This window comes from Macrobrachium rosenbergii, chromosome 13, assembly GCF_040412425.1.
Source record: "Macrobrachium rosenbergii isolate ZJJX-2024 chromosome 13, ASM4041242v1, whole genome shotgun sequence".
Taxonomy (NCBI): Eukaryota; Metazoa; Arthropoda; class Malacostraca; order Decapoda; family Palaemonidae; genus Macrobrachium; species Macrobrachium rosenbergii.
Window position 1 is genome coordinate 13,337,557 of NC_089753.1, and position 17,269 is coordinate 13,354,825.

Consider the following 17,269-nt stretch of genomic DNA (forward strand, 5'->3'; position numbering starts at 1 on the left):
TAAAAATGAAGTTTTTATGATAAAACAAAGTTTTATGAATACTTACCTGGCAGTTATATATATATTTAAAGCCCCACCCTCCTCCCCTCAGGAGACAGGTTGGGCAAGAGATGATCTGAGGAACTGAAAACGGGAATGATTCCAAGTACCACCCGGTAAGGGTTGTTAACCACCTAATCGAACACCTACCATTCGGCGGTTGCTGCGAGTTTTGAAAAATCTGCCGGTTCGACAGGGATTAAGCTATATATATATATAACTGCCAGGTAAGTATTCATAAAACTTTGTTTTATCATAAAAACTTCATTTTAACAAGACCGCGACTTCACTTTCTAGACTTTCACAAGACTTGAAGGATTTTTTCCTATATGAGGGAAAACTAGAGCAAGGTAATGTTAAAGTTACAGGTTAGAGGAAATCAAAGAGAGCTTGTGAAAAGGGATGCTGGTAAGAATCTTAAGTATCATTTATTGAGTGTCACACATGGTACCCTCTTAGTTTGTCACCTTACCGTGTGACACCAGGTCTAGTGATACCACTGATTGTATTTGTTTATTATAATTTGAAATTCATAGTGTTGAATTATATTCATCCTACAGATTGTTGCATGTGAAGTGCCCTCCTTTCCATTTCATAGCCTGATGAGTGTGAAGGGTGGCCATTTCTTTCTGTCATTTAGGGATATCTTTTCATCACACTTCTATGGTGTGATATTTCTCTTAAGTTTAATTTTAAAACCTCTTAAAATCTTCAGGTATTTTGTACTTGCGTAATACTGTAATTGCTTGTACAAAGTTTTTCTTCCTTTCAGAACTTTCTGAATATTGATGCTGACTCCCATGTATATCAGCTTCTATTGGCCAAATTGCAAATGGGCGATCAGAGGGACTTCGACTCTAGAATTTACATGTGCAATGAAGCCTTCATGTATTTAGACAGTGAAACAATATGGAGGCTATTGCAGAGTGGCATGTTGCCAACATATGTGCTAAGTGTACTGGTGTTTGGGTTATCTTTAGCAAATGACTTCTTTAAAACAGTACCAGATGATGATGGTGTAGCATACGCTTCCTTGGTTGAAAATGATGAAGAGTTTGAAGAGGTAGGAGAGGAAGAATTTGACCCTTCAAAAGTGGAGACTAATCAGTTTAATGGAATTAAGGATTTTGTGGTTAATACTGATACACAACAAGCATGTAGTGATACTCAGCCTGATAATACTTCAAAGAGGAACATAACACAGGCAGTTACAACTCAGAATATGACAGAAGATAGGCCAGACCTAGTCTTTGTTTTAGGTGAGTAGTGAGTTTCTTTAGAACAGCATCAGGGTATTGCATTTTGAAGTTATAATTGACAATAGGGTTTATTTATTGTATTTTATCATCATCATCATTAATAGTTTTGATGACATGATTATTTTTATCTGTTTATCTGTTATATGCTCCTTTTGGTCTAGATCTTCATCTGTGCATTTTATCCTTTTTTTTTTTTTTTTTTTTTGCATGGCATAGTCCTTCCTCATCCATGTCTATTACTTTTCTGTGACGCTATTGCTTTTCCCTTCTCATCACATATGTCAGTCTTTTAGTTCTCAGTCTTCTCTCTCCAACCTCTGGACATGGTTGCTCTCACAGAATTTCTGTTTGTTTTATGAATGATCATCTCATTCTTGTTGTGAATCTCAACACTCTGTAGTCACATGCTTTCAAAGTCTCTCACTTTTACTTTTGTAAGTGCCCATTCATCTATTACAATTAGTTCATTCCTCACAAATACTTCAGTCTCTCTTAAAAAAAGAAAAACAGAAAGTGGCAGTTAACTGTTAGTACAGTCCATGCGTGGCAATTTCTCAGTCTCAAAAACAACAGTGCATCTCATTATTTGTGCAAATAAAAACAACAGCGCATCTCATTATTTGTGCATTTGCAGTAGAGCAAGTTTTATGAAATAAAACAAAATTTTTTATACAGGCCTTTCAATCATAAAAGCCTTAATTTGTAGAGTTAAATTCTCTTCTCCTTAAATGTAGCTACTAAAGTTAAAGGCTCAAGAATAATAGCTAGAAAATTAAACACTAACTGACAGTATATGCATGATCACCTTTGACCCATCAACAGGTAGAAATAGCCTGCCAAATTCTTAAGCATATAACTTATAAAACAGCCAGCATGAGGGAACTGAAAGGGCTCCTAGGTATGATTGATAGATGTTAAAGATCTTGTCCTATTTTATAAAGCTGGAGTTATTTCATACAAACTGTCAATCATAATTACCCTGAATTGCTATCTATGTTGGGGGTTTGAGAGAAAATGATCCTCACCTACATGAAAAAAAAGTGTCATAAACAACTTGAAAGTGGACCAATGGTTTTTGTCATGAATCCTTAAAAAAGTGCAAAAAAAAAACTAATAAATCAAGTGAGGTGTAGTCACTTGTGATCCCAGAAGCTCACGTCTTGAGGATGAACAATAGATGAATCAAGAGATTAAAATGGAGTGGAAGAAGACTGTAAACTTCTTTTGTAAGAGGCAGAACATGTCTACAAGTACATACCTAAATCCTTATATATAACAACTCTTAGATAGAATAGTAAAGCTTAATTAATACTTCAATGTCCATAATCTCATGATAGCAGAGGTAAACATTGTTTGCTGATTTGCAAGGCAGTGCTTTAAAAATATATGCTTCTTGTTAGTGAGTCAGATTAGGTGAATGTTAGGAGACATCGTTGTTATTATTATTATTATTATTATTATTATTATTATTATTATTATTATTATTATTGTTGTTGTTGTTGTTGTTGTTGTTGTTGTTGTTGTTGTTGTTGTAACCAAAACATAGATTTGTCAGAAATGCTTAGTGCAGTACACACCTGTGGCAAGTGTTTATCTAGGATTTATGCATGTTAAACATTAATGAAATTCTTGGAATTTTTAAAATTTAATCTGTGTTATCCCAGATTTTCACACCATTGGCAAGTACAGGTTGTCTTGTCACATGGCTCTTACTGTATGTATCTTGCATGTGTAGTTTGCATATTTATAATGCAGTATTATTAGTTTTTGATTGCCCATCAAAGAGAGGCCATTGAAAGACAGACAGTGATACATTGCCTTATGAACATGAATCTTAAATAGTTCTGCAGTTGGTACATCAGTATGTATAGTGGTAAGATAACTGTCAAGTAGATAGCTACTGATGGTTAATTGGCAGTGTTTCTCAGGTCTGCAGATGTGCCTCTATCCTCATATGTTTCACTGAAAAATAAAAGGAATATTCATCTCTTACTGCTAAGAAATTTATGATAGGACTATTGTTACCCATGCATTGGAAAATTTTGGTTCAGCAGTATATTTTCCTGAAACAGCATTTTGAGGATTTATTTAGATCACATTTTGTAGTTATGAAAAATGAAATTATACATTGGCATTATTATTTTCCTGTGCTTTTTTAAATTTACAGGTGTGTCCATTTTGTGGAGTGTCCTAGCAATTCTGATATTGCGGCTGAAAGTGATTTGGTTGCCTACTGTTTGCATCCTTAGTGGTGTATTTGTAAATGATTGCAGACTATACAACTGCTTCTTTTCCAAATGTGCAAACGTCATGTCATATTTTCCGAGGTGGTTTCCTGGATTCAGCAAGACTGCTGTTTCATTAAGTTTTGGTGCATTCATTATATATAAGGTATGTAATTATCAGTGTTTTACAGTTTTAGTATTTATGAATTTTGTACCTTTAACATTAGGGTAACTTAGAAAAGGATTGTTAGAGGCTCCTCTGGAATGATTCTCTGTATTTGACATTTTCAAAAGAACTTTACCATCACAAATATGGGGAAGCAGTATATCAGAATGTTGCCCTTTTACACTAGGAATTCAAACTGTAGAAATTCACCTTTGTTTCGTACTGTTCTTTTAAGCTTGCCTGCTTTAGCAGTCACTAGTACCAAATATTGAATGCTGTAGGAAATGCCACTTAAAGCATGTCTTATTCAACACGCATGCTATTCCTATTACTTTTCATCTCCATTTGATCTGGAAAACATGACTAATTCCTCATAACTTTAATTTACAGTACTCCAGTTTTCACCTCCTGTATGGTAAATTAGGAACACTTCCAAGGGATGAGCTTAGAAAAGTCTAAATGTTACTCAGTGATCACACTAAACTACTTAATAGCAATACTGTAGCAGTAAAAACAAAGCCAGTGATAGAAGGTGAATACTGTATATATACATTGTAAATCCACAATTGAGTCTTAATGTTTGGATGAGTGAGCATTCTCTCTCTCTCTCTCTCTCTCTCTCTCTCTCTCTCTCTCTCTCTCTCTCTCTCTCTCTCTCTCTCTCTCTCTCTCTCTCTGTTCATTGGAGATTAATGCACAGAATGTACAATGAGGCTTATCAAATAATGTCAACATTAGGTAGTTGCAATTGAAATTTAGTTCCAGACCCCTGAGAAAACCAGACTTCCATTAGATCATTTTTATTTAACTTTTGACTTAAACCACAAAACATGTATGATAGTGTTTGGTGTTTTTTGGACTTAAGAATTGTACTTCTCATTAATTCTAAATGTTTTGAGTATTACTGTATATTTCCATGTATAAGACGACCTTTAAATAATAAAATTCACCCCTAAAAATTGGGGGTCGTCTCATACCACCATTCTAAAAATCAAACCTTGAATTCTAAGTGATGTTTATAGGTAGGCTAGCCTCAGCTGCGGTGCGATAACCACCGACATACGTGAAAAGATTCATATTATGAAATAAACTGATAGTAAAGGTAATGAAACTATTTTTACCTCATATATTATTGGCATATCTTCGTAATAAATAGCCTATTCGAGGAATGATCCCATATCAATAAAATCAATTTTATCTATGCGAGGCAAGCCAGCTGACAAAATGTAAATATCGAGTTATGGTTGCATTCTCAGCAACCTTTTTCTTTCGGTAACATATTGTAATTACGGTAGTGATAACACATTATTCATTTTTCACAAAAAATTCAGGCTGTTTGTAAATGTTTAGAATAATTCAGTCATACGAACAATAATTATGTACAATAGTTACCATACTTTATCGTATTGTTGTTAGGGGTTGCTTTTGATTGGTGATGGAACATAGCCAAAACAATGGTTTCCTTTAGGAGACGTGTGTAGGAAAAACATGATATGGAATCGACTTTGTTATTTCGTTTACCATATATACTCGTTAACACGCGATCTCACACATTGTGTGACCCCCAAGTTTTCACCCATAAAAAGTTATTTTATCATGTATCTCATGTATCATGCGAGTTCCTTTTTTGAGAGACCAGATTGCTATGGACTAACCTCTTTTACTCCGTCTCTTTATCCCATCTTCTACTTAAATAGGTTAAAAAAGTAAAAGCGAATGATAAAAGTATCGTTAGTTATGTTATACTCATTGAGTAAACGAGCACAGCCGTAAACAACCGAATGAGAAACAACTGTTTTGCTATGAACACGGTGAAGGCCGTGGCTATGAAAATCTGAATCAGATAACAACAGCTGTTTTGCTTGCATTTCAACCACCGTACAACAGTAAGCAATTACTTTAGTTAAATGACGTTAAGTAGAATAGGACTGATATATATTTTACATTACAGTATACCCTTATTTGCTATGGAGAAAAGATTGCAAGGCAATATACTGCTAAATTTAAGCTGCAAGCACTAATGACTATGAATTATCATGCATCGGCAACATGGATGAAACTCAAATAATATTGGAGAGAAAAGTATTTTAATCAAAACTACTGGCCGTGAAAGAACACATTTTACTGTTGTTTTAATGTGTATGGAAAATGGGACGAAACCTTTCCCCATGGTTATCTTTAAACAGAAATTGAATTGATGGCAAAACAAAAATTCCCAGAACATATCATTGTCCATGTTCACGAAAACCTAAACAATGCAAATGGCACGTGATCGCTGTGTATGTATTTTATAATACAATTAGTGATATGCGAATACATACAATATTACTGGATACAGTGAAGTAAAGCATAATTTGTTAAAAGATCCGTGGAAAAGATGTATATTCGTTATGTTTGTATTTTATAATACGATACTGTGAATATTACATAGGCTAATTTTATATTTCATGTATGATGCAACCCTCTTAAAATTAGCTTCCAAATTAGGTCTTCAAAAGTTGCATGATACACGAGTATATACGGTATTTTGAATTTCTAACGATACAATAAGTAAAACAGCATTTATAATAACATCATCTTTACTTAACCAGTATTTCATAAGATACCTGTCGTCGCCAAAGCTGGCCTATACACAGATGGTTTTGTAATTTAGCAGTTGTCTTATACCACAGATATGAGGTAAATGCATGAAAATTTGTCATAATTTTTTACCTCTTATCTAAAGGTCATCTTATACACGAAAATATGTGGTATTCATGAGCTGATTGTTACATAATATCTGTAGAAATACTAATACAGTACATTAGTTTTCATAATGCTGATACAATATGAAAACTAGAAGTTTGAGTAACATTCACGCAATAGCTGTAATTCCTATTTTTCTTATGTACCTTTACTTATCTTTACCAGTATTGGGGACAGATTTCAACGGACATTTGGCCCGAAGAGATGTATGAATTTTGGGATCCTGATACTGTAGAACTCATGGAATGGATTCAGGAGCACACTCCCCATGGGGCTGTGTTTGCAGGGTCTATGCAGTTATTAGCTGGTGTGAAGTTGTGCACAGGACGCTATATTACAAACCATCCTCATTATGAAGATTCATGGCTTCGGCAACGAACTCATCAAGTCAGTGCTTCAACCTTCTCTGTTTTTACTTGCAATGATGTTAGAGAAGAAAAATCATGTGTTTTCTGCACTGTGTTGTATCATTTTTAGGTGTATTAGATACAAAGATAAGATTAAACATGCATTAGAATGATGTACTGTAGTACAAGTATTTTGTGTAGTAATTAGTTCAATAGATAAAGGTTTTGCAGAACTGTCTTACTTTTGTTTGCATAAATTGTTCAAGATTTATATTACATAAACTGTTAAAGGTTTATATCACTAATTTCTTTGATTGCCACTTGATGGTCTGTAGCTGTACAGTGCAAAAGGTCTGTATCTTTTAGCATTATTGGCTTTGAATTCAAGGGTAACTTGACTCTCTGAGATTTTGATGATGGTTGGAGTTATCATCCATTTTCCAGCCTCTGATATTCTGATGACTACTTTAGTTGTCAGTGAAGGAAATTTTTATAATTAGTTTTCCAAAAATCATGTAAAACTGAATATGGAACAAATGGATAGTTGTTGTCCTGGAGACTGATGTATATTATGATTTATGGCAAATATTTTTTTTTGAGAAGTGACATAAACTGTTATGCTGCTGGCCACTCAAATATATTGTAAATTTTTGCAGTGCACTTTGTGGTATCACATGTGGCTCAAATAGTAATGAATTGCATATCGTTTGAAAGGCAGTTTGTCATACCTTTACACTTTGTAAACTGAAATTGGATGTCTCCTTTCTCTGATTTATCATGAATTCTTAAATTGTAGCTACCAGTAATTTTTTCATTCTGGCTAAATTTTACTCATGATATCAATGTTTGATTTTTTTTTTTGGCATTTATAAGCATGATAAAAGATCAGCCTTAGATTTAAAATGCCACCAAATTATTATTGTACCACAAAGTATAATTTTTATAAAAAAGCAGTCAAAGGAAACTATTGCTAAGCATTTTTGCTCGGTCAATGAAGGCTGAATGTTCTGGGGCAAACAGTTTTTGACAACCCCCCCTCTCATATCATACGAGAGTTAACCAGCAATTGGTAAGTTTGCTTTCTATAAAGATTTGGAGTAATATATAAGTTGGTAATGCCACATGAACAGTTAAAAGGTATACAGTGCCTTGTATTACAAAAGCTGAAGATTATTTCTTTTTCTGCCTCAGATTTACCATATATATGGACGAGAATCTCCCAAGGTTGTACATAAAGCTTTGAGGGATGCTGGAGCAACTCATATCATTTTAGAGGACAGCATATGTCTAGCTGCTGAAGATCCAAAAAACCCCCTGTGTAAACTAATAGACCTTGTTGATTTACATAATGGTCATGTAAGTTTCAGCTTTTGTTTATGAAATTTGTGATTTTGGATTTATTTTAAATTTGAAAATATGTCAAAATACTTTAATTTCCAAGACTTTTTTTTATATAAATTTTCAGTAAATCTTTACCATTCTTTGGAACCACAGAAATCTAAAGCTCATGATAAATAGCATTGGGTATAACCTACAGTACTTTTGCTCTGATAGTGGTGTTAGCAGTGATATAGATGATTATAAGTGAAAGCGTAGATATTCTGTATTAGATTATTTTAACAAAGGATGTCATAAAAATATTCTTCATATCTGATCTGTCATTTTTAGCTTTGGTTTATTTCATCACAAACTCATTATTATACATTTAGCCCCTTTCTGCTAAAAGATTTCTGGGGTACTTAAGTTTATCGTCAAGAAAAAAATGTCAGCCAGCTGGTAGCATGCGCATTGGCAGATCCAGAGTCTCACCAGCTTTCCAACTTGTTTATTTGTGAACCTACATTAGTATTCACATCCATTGCAAATTCCCCAAATGTTTTATGTTAATTTCATTTTTTTTTTGTAGGTTATTAGTTTTTGCAAAAGAAAAGTATTGAGATGGCTATTTGTCTGTTCATCCACACTTTTTCTGTCTATCCTCAGATCTTAAAAACTACTAAGGCTAGAGGGCTGCAAATTGGTATGTTGATCATCCACCCTCCAATCATCAAACATTGCAGCCCTCTAGCCTCAGTAGTTTTTATTTTATTTAAGGTTAAAGTTAGCCATGATTGTGCATCTTGCACCGCTATAGGTGTTGACAACACAGGCCACCACCAGGCCGTGGCTGAAAGTTTCATACAGCATTATACACAGTACAGAAAGCTCGATTGTGCCGAAGAAACTTCGGTGCATTTCTTACTTGTTTTTTTATTTTACCTTTCATTCATATTTCTCGTTATGCTTATTCTCTTATTTATTTTTGTGATTTTGTACTTTTTTATTGCTTTGAGGTGATTTGTATATTATGGTTTTTTGATATTTTCTACTTACCAAAGCAAAGATGCATAAAGATGCTAATACTAATCAAATTTATTTTCCTTATTTTTTTAATAACCACAATCACGTTGAAATTAAAAGACGTGGAAATAACATAAATGGAGGTATGTCTGTTTAGAACGTAGGTTTATGTTAATTTTTCCTGTCATTGTGATGATGCCGCAGAAGGTATAGTGCAGTACCTTTTAAGGCTTGCATGCTTACATGTCAAGTATGCTTTAGTTGAACGAAAACTTCAGTAATATTATAGCCATTTTGTGTCAGACAAATAAAATCTGTTTTCTACAATAAGTGGCAGACAGAGTACTGAGTGTAAATGAAAATATTTTCATAAAATTAATTTATCAGTGTTCGGCTAACAAACCTTCAGCCTCGCTCTCTCTCTTTTCAGTAAGTGTTTCTTTGCAGTCTTTTGTTAAGGATCCTCCTCCTTCAGGAGAGGTGTAAGCAGAGTTGTTGGGCTCACATCCAGTGCTACTTGTTCCTTTTGCAGCCAAGCTTCTCCCATTGCTGCCCTATTTCATATTGCAGTTGTGTACCCAGTGCCCCTACAGTTTTCTACTGCAGCCAGGTTACCACCCTGTTCCTCTCCAAGTCCTTGTGGTGTTGCATCCATTTCAGTGTTGCTTAAACAGCCAAAGAGGCACATAGTATTTAAACATTATTTGATAAATCCTTCTCAAGAGCACATGTAACGCTTAATAATAGAAACTGCCTCTGTTGAAGCATTCAAGCCTGCACCAGGCACCAAGAAGACATTCACAAGATGAACCATTTCTTAATGTGTTGAAGGCAGAAGTTCACAGAATGGAGCCATATACAGGGCTAGGTTTAGGTCTGTGGTATTTAAAGTAAGGCCTTGCATTACTCAATTTCCTTTTCAAATGATGGGATTGACTTCCACAGAGCCATGACCTGCACCACTCTTTCAGCAAGCCACACCTTGAGCCACTCCAGCATGCAGGGTCATTGCCACTTCACGGACTGGAGCCATAACTAAAGCTATTTCAGCTTTTATGATTAGCATCTTTGATATCAGAACCCACTCATTCTAGCCAGTAGAGCTGCTTTCATTATTAGTGCCACACCGATGACTAAAACTGCAAGTGCAACCATGGCCACTTTACTGTCCAGAGCCAAGACAAGGGCTGCTGTAATGATAGAGCCACTCCAGTTTTTTTTTTATGTCCACAACTGCCCCACAGGCCAAAGTCACTATGAGAGCTACTTCAGCTCACATGACCTATGCTCCTCCAGTTGACTGGAACCTGACCATAGTTGCTCCAGTTTTCATATCCAACCTACTATGATGATTGGAGTCATAATGAGAGAGCTGAAGCTTTCATGATAGAGCCACTCAAGTTTTTGTGACCAGAACTGCTCTTGGTTACTAGAGTTGCAGTTAAAACTACTTAAATGATCAGAGCCTCGACCAGAGTATATCCACAATTGATGACCTTTGTAACCCTGATGTCTGGAACCATGAGCAGAGAAACTAGAGAAAAACCATTCTAGTAGTTAGGATAATACTGTTGCTTTGGAATGAGCCTCAGGAAATATAAATCTTTTAAGCACAGGATAACACCTTCAATGTGAGAGTAAATTCCACATAAGGTCACAGTAACTAATGCAGACAGCAGTGAGGTAGCATCAACTCTACTGGTTGAATGGCCAGGAGCAGTACCACTCTGATTTTCACACTATTGGAAATTTTTGTTCCATGATAATCTTAAGAATCCTGGGGTCATCCTTTCCATTTCCTTCATTAATGAATGATTTCCTCCTTGGAAGGAGAGTAATATATATTTTGTATTGTAGCTTTTGAGACCTAAAGAGTCTCATCAGAGGAGCAGTGAATTTGCTTCCCCTCTTCTGATTTAAAGAAGGACCTCTAACCCTGAACAGAAACTCTGTGGTTTCTGTTGACAAAAAAAGCTGAATTCTCTGGCTTAAAAGAACTAATTTAATAAGGATTCAGTAAGTGTCCATGGTAAGGATGCCAGTAGAGACAGTGAGATTACAAAAACCACAATACTTTGCAAGATGAGAACTGGAACTGGGACATATTCAATCTTGAAAGACAGCAGAAGCCAAGGAATCAAAAAATGCAATTTCTTTCTTGTTCTTCATACTACAACTCACCACATATTCTGTTGCAGATACAGTATTGATGCTGTAAGTGTGTGGAAGAGAAAGCACTTGAAAGGGCTACTTCTAGCCCATGCCATTTTCTCAGCAGGTTTCACTTCCAGGCTGAGGGCTGAGACACTTGTCTAGAGGACTGGATACTCCACCCAGTCACAGTTCCCACCTTTGCATACCAAGTGTTCAACCCTGGCGATAACAGCTTTATCTTTTCCACTCCCATGGAATATTGATGAATAGAGTTCCCGGCTATAGTTAATTAGGAGGAGTGGTTTTTCGTTGCAACAGGTACCCAATTTTATTATTTTATCAAAGGATTAAAAAATTTCAGAGAACCCCTCTAAGGTTAAGAAAAAATTATTTGATGTCCTCTTGAAACTAGAAATAGCTGTTCCAGTGTGAATTCATTGGTGCAGATTGTGCCTGGAAGAATGATTAAAAAGTAGATGCAGCTATTAGAGCAGTAGTGAAGGATTCTGGGGATTCCACTTCTTCTCACGAACTTCATTTCCAATACCAGACTCCAAGAAACAGGAATAGAAGTTATTCCCAGAGAACTAACAGTTCCCTTATCTTAGTAATAGGTATAGCAGTAAGGAGATTATTTACTTCAGTAAACCAAACTCTCTGACAAGGAAACCTCATGCTGGAGGGCAGCCATTGCCCTTTCAGTAGTGTATGTCACAGCTTCAGCCCAGTAAACTGCCTTTCAATTTTTTTCTAGGACTACTTTAGAAGTTATCTCCTTGGGGTGGCAAAATACTCAGAACCTTAGGACAAGTGTCCCACTGTGCTCCTTCCCCAAGGTTGTCCTTTTCGGGGGAAAGGGCTGCATGAAAACACTGGTAACTGAAGGCCACTAATCAAACTCTGAATACCTTCAGTCATCATATGTGAGGAAAAGAGGTTGAAATCATGATAAATGACAAGACCAAAGCAGAATACCTAAGGATCCAAGAGGGCTATCAAGTTGGGTAGCCTGTATCATGACTGATAATTTAAACCTGAGAACATGCCATCAAGGTAGAGCTTGTTCTAAGGTTTATTTTGGGAAGCTTGAAAGTGATACCAGATAGCATTAGTAGGAAGGACTTATCCAGATGTTTGCAGATCCCAATGGCAGCAGTGGGGCTCCCATTTGGTGGATCTGTCAATGCCAGCTTCTACCAAGACTTAGAGCATTTTGCTCTTGATTCCAAGTTCCAGCAGCTTGGAAGGTATATACTTGAATGCATCTGCAGAACAGTCTGGAGGTGAATGCTTTCAGTTTTTTAGCTGGGTCAGAGTAGTAATAGACAAGTTCTAGATTCAGAGGATCTGTCAGTGACCCCAGTTGTTCCTCATTGACTGCCAGAAGAGCTGTTTGTCAAAATTGTTATGGTTCTCACAGATCAATGTAGAAGTCTCCTCAAGGTTGGAGAAACCTCCACAGATGCAGCAGAAACTGTGAAATGCTAAACTTTCACACTCAGATGCCATCCAGCATAAGTTCAAAGGCTGTCCCAGTCTTAGCTCTGGAACTGTGTGGATGTGATTCAGGTATTTGTTGGCCCAAAGGGGATTTTTTTAAGAATGTACATGAGCTTTTAGTCAGGCTTCTCTATCTTTTCTAATGCTGGAGATGCCCTTTCTTCAAGGCTTACAACTTTAAGAAAAGTCCATGAACTGCATAAATCCAAGGTAACTGGACCAAGCCATTTCATCACCCAAACACCATGCTAATTTTGTAGAGGATCTTCTTTGCCCAGGCAGACATTCATCAATATGAAAAGTTTTATGGGAGATATTGCTAGTATTTCTTGCCCAAGAGATGTATCAAAATAAGTAACTAGGTGTATTATCCCATTTTGGCTCTATAATGTAGGCTCTCTGGGGGTTAATTGCCTCCTTGTGACACACATTGATTAAGTTCTCTCTCTGCTCTGTTAGTTAAATCAACCTACTGCAAATCTCAGTTAATCAATTTTAAGTTTTTGATGGCTCACTCCCATCAGCTAATTATAAACAATGGATCTGTAATGAAACAGATGTCTTATTAAAACAAAATTAATTTTTTTCATACAGACCCAATAGAGTTCCTGCTTCCCAACCATGCTGTTTCTTGCAGCTCATGGATTGGCCAGCATGAATAGAGAGTCATATAGCTGCTTCACAATATGAGGTCCGTGCACAAGTTGATTACTGCCGTGACTGCTGTTTCTTTTTAAGAGGAACTAAAGCATGGGGATGATTTCATGTGTGCAAAAGGGCAAATTATGTGCTAAGTGGGTTTGTATAAAATTTTCTCTCGGATTATTACACATTTTAATAGATTTTTTCTTAACAGGTACCACGTAACAGTACTCATGGGATACATGGATTAAAGAAAGCTGCTCACGAAAGATTTTGCCACGCCGTCCGATATGATAAAAAAGACTATAAGCAGTTTTTCTCTCTTGTTATGAGCAACAAAACATTCAGAGTATATAGAGTTGCAATTACATAGTAGTGGGAATATGTTGGTTTTGTAGTTGCATACAAAGTTGACCATTTTTTAACATTTTTGTACTTATTGCAAATTCAGCAAATGTATCAGTGTCATATTGCTATTAAATAACAAACCAATTTTTTAGATTTCTGGAAATATCATTGCTGTAGCAGATATTGCTCCAGTAAATCTTGTTAATCAAAACATAGTTATCCCTGCTATTCACATTAGCTATATACTATCCACTTGCAGTTTTAAAAATCTGCAGTTCATTCATAACTAATTAAATTGGAATATTTTCTATTTTTGTGGCATACTGTGGGAAACTGATGATGATGCTCACAGCATAGGAAATATAAAGAAAGTATAGAAAGTTTAGGAAGCCAATAATCTTGAAGGTCTATTCCTAATATCAGCTCCTTTTTTTCCACTTCATAAATATACATAAATATAAATTAAAGAGAACTTGTAGAAAGTTTTAGTTTGTGAAAAGAACTATGTACAGACCATTGCATTATGTTTGTGAATGTCACAGATTTTGGCAGCTTATTAACCTGTTGCTCTCACAGTGATCATATCATCTCGTATTTTTCTCATTTTTTGGTGTCTATTACATTAATAACCTTTGAATAATGTTGTTATGGGTCAAAAATACACTGCCTCTGAAATTGCTGATAAGAGACAAGAAATTGAAGACCTTCTAAGGGAAGTCAATTCGACTGCTGCATTTGTCTGCCATTACAAGATAAATGAGGTGACAGCAAAGTATATAGAGAAAAATGTAATGGAAACTTGCAGTCCTTTTTATATGGAACATACTGATTCACTTCTGATGCTTTAATAAACAGCAGTTTTGTAATGTGTTACAGTTAAAAACTAGTGTACAGAACATAGTTAATAATCAGTAGTGTTGCAGTGAGTTGCTCGTGTGTTGACATACGTGTGAAAGTCTCATAACTGGTATGTCAAATCTGTTTCATGATTATCATCATTCATCTTCATTGTGTTAAAGACATTTGGATGTGGAAGTGGATGTCAGCCTATCCTTAAATTGGCATAAGGAGTCAAAAGGTGTTTTAGACCCTAAAAAATATTTCCAATTGATATGAAATTTATAATTTTTATTACTTCTGTTTACATATTGTACTATATTTATTTTACTTAATTTATTTACTTAATGAATGCTGATGCATTCATGGTGATAAAAAGATTTATGTACTAGATTTAATGTTCTGGGATACCTAAAATTCTGTGGTATTAAAGACAAAGTTTAGGGGACAAAAATTATTTGCAGATTTAGCACAGCCCTCCTGCCCATTCCCTTAACCCCCACAAATGACAAGGGACAGCAGTAGTAGATTACAGTGGTCACATTTTCTGCTTATTCTGCACACAGTATGGTTGTATTATTTTTTACATATTTTTTAAAAGTAGCAGCTATATTTTTAATAACATTAGTGTCAATAGTTGCTGTTCTAACATGTGTACATTGTAAGAACCCTTTCCCATATTTTGCACTTGAAATACAGTCACTAAAAGAATTCATGCTTCTGTATGTTATTGGATTCTAATACATGATTGAATTATTACAAAAAGTTAATCGCTACTAATTGACGGTTTTTTTCTTTTTAAAGATGAATTGTCACTAAAAAGGTTAAATCACCACTAATTGACAGTTATTTTCTTTTTGAAAATAAGCTACTATAGATGCTGTATTTGTGATTATCAATCTGTTATCATTCATATGTGTTTGTAATCATTCTCCAATTAGGCTATAATTTATATTTATATATAAGGGGTTGTATAATATCATTACAGTTGCAGGTTCTTGATATTATGCCTGCTTAAGGAGGTGACAAAACCATTCAGTATATTAATCATTACTAATATAATCCATTCCAGCTTTTTTCAGTCTTGCTGTCCCACATCTCTAACTACTACTTAGTTCAACTATAGGGTTTTCTCCCAGTTCTACCTTCAGATCCTTGTACTCCATCTTTATTGTATGTATCTCTTTATTTTGTGTCCGACCACTTCAGTTCCCTCTTTTCAATTTCTTAAGCTCTGAATGGCTCCAGTGTTTGGCCTGACAGCTTAAATTTCAACAGTCATAATCATCATTAATGTAACACGGCATTGTTATGTTACAAAGTTTTTCTTATATAAACTAGTAGGGTTCATGTTTTCTTTGTCGCTAACTAACTTGGTTGTGATTAGTAAATAACTTTGATGTGATAGATTGAGTCAATACTCTTTGGATACAGAAGACATTTAATTAGTGACAAAGTGATAGCTGCAATAAAGGAACAAAGATATATTTAATACATAAGGAACTTACAGGAATGTTTCAAATGCTAAGGAAGATCAAATAGGAATTTACTCAGCTGTGGCAGGTGGTGTCATAACTATTCAAAGGTACAGTTACTTCGAAATATTTATTGGAGCAAGATTATTTATGTCTTGTTCAGTCAAGACAAGTATAACAGGAGATTATGTTTTTGTAAATTGTAAAACCAAGTGTGTTTTACTTTTTCTGTTCTGTTTTTTCACATTCATCATTTTCTTTCTTTCTCATGCCATATTGATTATTGGAGGGCAAATGGAATCACTGTGCAGCACAACTTTGAGAGATAGTAGTTGCTTGATGTCCAATGGGAGATATAGTAGAGAATGGTTCACAAAGTTGAGCTATGGTAGAAGAGATTCTAGTTTATATGTGCTAGAAAGTATTTTGGAATATAGTCCTTGATTATTACATAAGACTTTAGGGTTCTTTCACCATAATATACATTCTTTGGTCAATGCATACTATATGTTTTTCACATTGATAGGCTTCAATTCATTAATGTCTAGTAATTCAGCATTTGCCATGGTGGATGGTTGGAAAGTGGTATCAAATATACAGTTAGTATATTAAAGTAAATACTGTCTTACATATGACTTATACTTTTTATGTAAGCTTTTATTGTGTAAGGTAAGTTAACCAAACTTTAGGTTTAAGTGGTTGACTGGTAACATATGTTACTAACATGAAAAATTTGTGGCCTAGTGTGGAGTCATAGAATACCTTCCAGTTTCTTTCAGATTCAGCACAGTAATTTTAGTATAATATTATTTCCATTTTTCTTTACTTAATATCCTGAATAAATAAAAATTATTATAATAACCAAAAAGGTTACAATGTACAATTTTAGTGTCAAGTTTATGTCTAGTACAAGTACAAATTGTTGGATGTGATGACAGGGACGTACAGTTTACTTATTAACTCTGTTGAAATATATAGTAAATACTGTGGATGTTTTCTTACCTGTATAATTTGCAGAGGAGAACCAACCTCAGTAGTAAATGCTAGAAGCACTTTAGGTAGTTTGGGTAGACTGCGTAATGTATATTTTTGTTTTTAAAGAGAAATTAATGGCCAGTTTTATGTAAACAGCACAATAAACAACAGCTTTTTTATTTTGGGTGTTAAAGCATTCACCTGTACCCATTGCCTA

At 35.0% G+C, this 17,269-nt stretch overlaps 1 protein-coding gene across 2 annotated transcripts in view; it reads left to right on the forward strand.

The window, feature by feature from the left end:
• The window catches only part of LOC136844914 (protein C-mannosyl-transferase DPY19L3-like), a 46,536-nt gene extending 29,983 nt beyond the window's left edge, over positions 1-16,553 (forward strand). Inside the window, exons 10-14 of one of the 2 annotated variants that reach the window (XM_067114240.1) lie at positions 812-1,298; positions 3,466-3,689; positions 6,600-6,821; positions 7,973-8,137; positions 13,632-16,553. In XM_067114240.1, the coding sequence (XP_066970341.1) occupies positions 812-1,298; positions 3,466-3,689; positions 6,600-6,821; positions 7,973-8,137; positions 13,632-13,790 (1,257 nt within the window). In that variant the 3' untranslated portion in view covers positions 13,791-16,553. The remainder of the gene's footprint in view (positions 1-811; positions 1,299-3,465; positions 3,690-6,599; positions 6,822-7,972; positions 8,138-13,631) is intronic. The other variant, XM_067114241.1, reaches the window with a different exon arrangement.
• Positions 16,554-17,269: the final 716 nt, after the last annotated feature.